Source organism: Carlito syrichta, unplaced genomic scaffold, assembly GCF_000164805.1.
Source record: "Carlito syrichta isolate Samal-C Ts95f unplaced genomic scaffold, Tarsius_syrichta-2.0.1 Scaffold115728, whole genome shotgun sequence".
Taxonomy (NCBI): Eukaryota; Metazoa; Chordata; class Mammalia; order Primates; family Tarsiidae; genus Carlito; species Carlito syrichta.
The window spans coordinates 110,030-115,494 of NW_007059824.1; the positions used below are offsets into that span (position 1 = coordinate 110,030).

A 5,465-nucleotide genomic window follows, 5' to 3' on the forward strand; every position below is an offset into this window, starting at 1 on the left:
CCGCGGGCTCAGGCCATCCACTCACCTCAGCCTCCCAAAGGCGCGGGATGACAGGCTGAGCCACCGAGCCCGGCTGAAGAATGTCTTGGTGATTCAGGCTGCCTGCACACACAAGAGGCTTGCTCACTGTTGCTGGAGTTCATTCAAGTAGAAGCCGAATGCCTGCTGTATCTTAGGAAAATTCAGGCTTCCAGTGGGCAACTTCATAGTCCTTTTTAGCCACTGGAGACTGTAGCCCCTCCCATGGCCACCAGCAGAGCCAGAAGACCCAATTTCTCGTCCCTGGGTGCCATCCTCACTCTCTGTTGGTCTTTGACCTCCCTCCCCTTTGCCCTCCTTCCTCTGCCCGCCATTCTTCTCCACTGCACACCCTTAGACTTAGCTAGGAAGGTAAACACTGGCGGCTTTCCCTGCTACCTAGGCAGATGCCAGCCCCAAACGTCCTCCCTAGCTGAGACCTCCATGATGTGGAAGTGGCCAGGGCCCTCATGTAGGCCAGGTGGGAGCCTGGAGCAGGCTCTGAAGCTGCCAAGCCCAGCTGCCCTGGGCCCCAGAGGCTCCGGCCAGTCTGACAGTGTTCTTCTTGGCACTGCTCAGAGGTGAGTGTGGCTGAGTTTAGCAACTCCCCTGACGGGAAGCTAGGGGTTTCCTCTCCTCCACCCTGCTCTCTCTAAGCAGACAGCTAGGATCTTGTTCTGGCCCCAGGACCAGCTCTGTGACCAAGAACAGGTCACTCTGCTTCCCTGCATGGTGGCTGTCTGCTAAAGTGTGGGGTTGGCCTGACGTGGGTGAGTGAGTCTCCTTTCAGCGCTGACCTTTAATGAATCTATCCCTGGCCTGCCCTCTTCCCTCTTCTCCTCGGGCCATTGGACAGTGGCATTGTGGAGGGCCTCAGTGGTTCGGCCTCCACTGCTGTGTAAGCCTTCAGTCTTTGTGATAGGAAGCCAAGGTGGAAGTGACGGAAGTTGGGATAGACAGGGTGTCCAAATGAAAGGTCGAGGGAAGGGGCTTGTCTTGACTTCATCACACCCTAGCTAGGTAACCTTGGGCAAGCGACTTAACTCTTCTTTGCCTCAGTTTCTTCATGTGGAAAGAGGAATAACAACAGGATTCGCTCTGCTGGGCTATTGTGAGAATTTAACGAGATAACTGAAAATAGCTGATCTTTAAAAATCTCTTCAGGAGAGGGAGAAAACACATTTATTGCTGTTTATCAGGGGTCAGGCGTCATTCTAAGTGGTCTGTGTGTATTTTCTCATTTAATTTTTACAACTCTGGAGGAGTTACTATTATTAATGTGAAACCCATCTTACAGATGAAGAAACAGGCATAGTGAGGTGACGTGATCAGTGGTAGTCTCTGGTGCGGACAGTCTAGTGGTGAGGCCCCCAGAGAACTAGCCTGGGACCTGTGGTGTCCCCAGCAGGCAGGCCTACTGGTGAATCCTCTGAAACCAGAAGCCTGAAAGGGCGGGGCAGCGAGTGCAGGAGGGAGACTCTGAGTCAACCACCCGCTGAACTGGACCGGAACCCTGGAGTTCTGGTGGCTCATCCAAGGCTAACCCTTCTCCCTCTGACTCACCTTTCACCCTGTGGCCGCCACAGCCCCTTGATCTGGGAAGGGATCTGTTTGCCCTGATGCTTAGTGGAAGGAGGGAGGGGTAGCTGTGTGGCCAGGCAAAGGGCAGGCCCTGCATAGCTAGTTCCCAGGCTCAGTCTGTTGTTAGAGCTGGCAGTGGGCTCAGAGGTCGGCCTGGCCCACCCCACCTCATTTCACAGGTGTGCTCTGAGAAGGTGAAGGGACAGGTCATGGTGACATCATGGTTTGTGGCCCACCTGGGGCTTCTGCCCACCAAAGCCTTTCCTGCCAGCACCTCCTGGGTCCTGTTCAGCCAGTCACTGAGTACTGCCACCTGACAGTGGACTTCCGAGAGGCCTAGGGTGTTGAGATGATGGCAGTAATGACAGACAACTCTACTCCAAAGGTGACCTGCCTTACACACCTTCATGCAGGACGCCGTTCTCTTTGTGGAGTCCAAGGGTGTTTGTCCAAGGGTGTTTTCGAAGAGGGCAGGTGTAGAAAGAGGGAGCCTCTTGCTTCAGGGAGGAAGGCCTGGTCTCTCTGTCTTTCTCTCTCTCTTTCATCTTATTAAGGGGATTCACATATTACAACCACTTATGATTACTTTCCCACACTTACATAAGCATTTTCTAAACTGTTCTCATCTCGGTGTCTTAAGCTCACGACCTCCGTCTCACTGCTCTCCCTGTTCCCTCACCCTTGCATTTCTTCAGGGGTTCTGTCCCATGCAGGCTCTCCACTACTGCCCTGCTCCTGGTGCTCTGGTCTGATGCTCTGCCTTACACCCTCACTGTTGGGAAGGACTTTCTTCTTCCCAGCCTGACATTCTTGCTCTGCTTCTGTTCCATCTACTCTGGAGAGATGAAGAATAGCTTTCCTCAAAATAACTCACTTAGAGGCCTGGCTTGCTATTTGATCCTTCCCAGCCCTCCCTGCCACCTTCCCCTCTCTGAATTATCCCAGTTGTCATAAGAGAGTACAAGAGAAGAGATAAGACAATCCTTTATCTGATCCCTGAACTGTGAGGGTGCCCTAAAAAGAGAGGCCAGTCTCTTACTTCCAGCAGAGGCCCTGAGGGTGCCTAGTGACCTGGATCTGGGGGAGTCCTCCCTGGGGGTCCTAAAGGTCTGCCCCGGGAGATGTTCTAGGAGAGGTGGTGGCCCTGTCAAGGGACCTAGAATCTGTCAGGGCATGTCCTTCCAGAGACACGGGAGCCCTCAGAGGAGCTCCTTCTTTTTTTTTTTTTTGAGTTGGAGTCTCACTCAGTCACCCAGACTAGAGTGCAGTGGCTGCTCCCGGCCATTGCAGCCTCAACCTGTTGGGCTCAGATGGTCCTTCTGCCTCTGCCTTCCAAGTAGTTGGAACCACCGGTGTGCACCACCATGCCTGGCTAATTTACTTATTTATTTATTGTCAAGACCCAACCTAGTTGCCCAGACTGGGTCTGAACTCCTGGGCTCAGGCAACTCTCTTGCCTCTACCTCCCAAAGTGCTGGGATGACAGGCATGAGCCACTATGCCCAGCATCCTTCTTAGCTCTTCAAGCCTCCATCTCTGCTCCCTCAGAGGGAAGCACCAGGCCTGGAGGATACGGATGGGCAGAGGCGGCATATGAGCACCACACAGCATCAACAACATGGATGCAGGGTCCGGAAGGTCTCCGTTCTGGTTATGCCCCTAGCCTGCTCGTTCTGTGATCCTGGGGAGTCACTTCACTGTTCTGGGCCTTGATTCTCTCATCTGAAATGCGCATTTGGGGCTGTATGACCTCGAAGTCCCTTCTAGCTATGGCTCTGGGGCTCCCTCTTCCTGGTTCCATAGCTCTCCCCGGGCAGTGGGGCTCTTCCAGCTGCAGGGTAGGTATTCACTTAATCTATGGCCCGACTCCTCAGCTGTTTCTGCTCCCACTAGCCTCTGTCCTCGAGGGAAGACAGGCAGAAACCACGGGGATTCCAGAGGCCCTGGGATTCCAAACGTCTGCCTCCCCTTCCGGGGGGCTTCAAGGCGCTGCATTCACCGCCACTCCCTGGCAAGGCTAGAGAGCAGCCGCCATCACAGGCTGGCACATGCCTTTCTGATGCGCTGTTACTCGAAGGAACCAGAAAGTCCTGTCTCTTTCGTGCAGCTTCCCAGCCCCCAGTGGCCGGCCTTGCGCGCCCACTTGCCCAGGCCTCAGGCTTCCCCGGCTCAGCCTGTCCCTGGTCCTCAGTGTGCGGGTCCCTTCCCTCGGAGCTTGGTGGATCCGCCACTGGGGCTAGTGTGTTTTCCTCCTCCTCCTCCTTCTCAACACTCTCCCCTTAGAGCCTTGGCTCTGCCCCAGCCCTGGCCTTCAGGCCTGGCATTCCTGCCAGCTGCCGCGGGGGCAGGGCTGACCCTTTCAAAGGGTCCCAGCTGGCCCTGTTAGTCAGCAGGAGGCTGTGCTGGGGCCACCGGGCATCTTCCCTGGCTCTGTTGCCAGGCCACCAACACTGGAAGGTTTTCTTAAACGAGAACAGGGAGTTCCCAGGCTCCCTGGTTCCTTACCCCTCACATGACTGACGCTTGCAGCTCCTCAGGGCTCCTAAACTAGCTCCTCCTCCTGAATGGCCAGGAGGCTGCCAGTGAGGACAGGCCTACGGACAGAAAGCTGGCACGAAGGCGGGAGGGACAGGGGCTGAGCTGATGGGGAGGTGACCTGTGGACGGCAGATGACAGGCCGTGACCTAGAACGAGCCTGGACTGGGCTGAAAGGGCTGGTAGGCTGGCTGAGTGGGTTCTGGGGACTCATGACTGCTTTTCTTATTTCCCATTTCAGGTCCCAGCAGCTGGGGTTTCCCCTCAGCCCTTGAGCGGCCATGTCTAACCCCAGTGCCCCTCCTCCGTATGAGGACCGCAACCCCCTGTACCCGGGCCCTCCGCCTGCGGGCGGCTACGGGCAGCCATCCGTCCTGCCCGGTGGGTACCCTGCCTACCCTGCCTACCCACAGCCTGGCTATGGTCACCCTGCTGGCTACCCGCAGCCTATGCCCCCCATCCACCCGATGCCCATGAACTATGGTGAGTCTTGAAAGGGCAGATGGAGGGTGGGTGGGAGGGACAGCACTCGGAGCAGATGAGGCCACCTACTCTCGTCCCTCTCCTCTTCAATTTGGCTTTACTCCCCTTTCCTGTCTCTCTATTAAGATTTCTCCCTCCATTTCCTGTCTTGGTTAGTCCCCTACATTTTTCTCTAGCACCTGCCACCCCCAGCCGTCTGCTAGCCCCTTTGTTCAGCAAGGAGACCAAGCCCAGGAGACATGCCAGAACATGTACATCACAGGAGAAAGCAGCTGGGTGAAGTAATGGCTCTGAGCAGTTACCTTAGGAGACTGTTTATATCTCCCAACAAGGCCGCTGTCACCCATTAGACCTGATGTCTTCCTGCCTTTGGAACCTGACATAATTTTTTTTTGTTGAGTTGGGAGTCTCACTCTGTTGCCCAGGTTGGAGTGCTGTAGCATGCTCACGGTCACCGCAACCTCACCCTGCTGGGCTCAGGCGATCCTTCCGCCTAAGCCTTTCAAGTAGCTGGAATTACAGGCATGCACCATGTCCGGCTATAAAATCTGACTTTTGCATACACCCAAGAAGCCCTTGAAACCAAGTTTGGTAAACATGGGAGAGGGGTTGAAGAAGTGTGTGAGCCGGGCTTGGTGGCTCAGCCTGTAATCCCAGCACTTTGGGAGGCTGAGGTAAGTGGATTGCCTAAGCCCGCGGGTTCGAGACCCGCCTGGGCAACTTGACGAGACCTAATCTCTACAACAACAACAACAAAAAATTAGCTGGGCGTTGGAGTGCGCGCCTGTAGTTCCAGCTACTTGGAAGGCTGAGGCAGAAGGATCGCTGGAGCCCAGCAGGTCGAGGCT

At 55.5% G+C, this 5,465-nt stretch overlaps 2 protein-coding genes across 4 annotated transcripts in view; one reads left to right on the plus strand and one right to left on the minus strand.

The window, feature by feature from the left end:
• Window positions 1-5,465, minus strand: part of PNKD (paroxysmal nonkinesigenic dyskinesia) — an 85,114-nt gene that overhangs the window by 68,994 nt on the left and 10,655 nt on the right. The gene's annotated exons all lie outside the window — the stretch shown is intronic.
• TMBIM1 (transmembrane BAX inhibitor motif containing 1) overlaps window positions 1-5,465 on the plus strand; it is a 15,532-nt gene that overhangs the window by 3,184 nt on the left and 6,883 nt on the right. The window contains exons 2-3 of one of the 2 annotated variants that reach the window (XM_008073661.2): window positions 422-599; window positions 4,376-4,617. In XM_008073661.2, the coding sequence (XP_008071852.1) occupies window positions 4,416-4,617 (202 nt within the window). In that variant the 5' untranslated portion in view covers window positions 422-599; window positions 4,376-4,415. The remainder of the gene's footprint in view (window positions 1-421; window positions 600-4,375; window positions 4,618-5,465) is intronic. The other variant, XM_021706534.1, reaches the window with a different exon arrangement.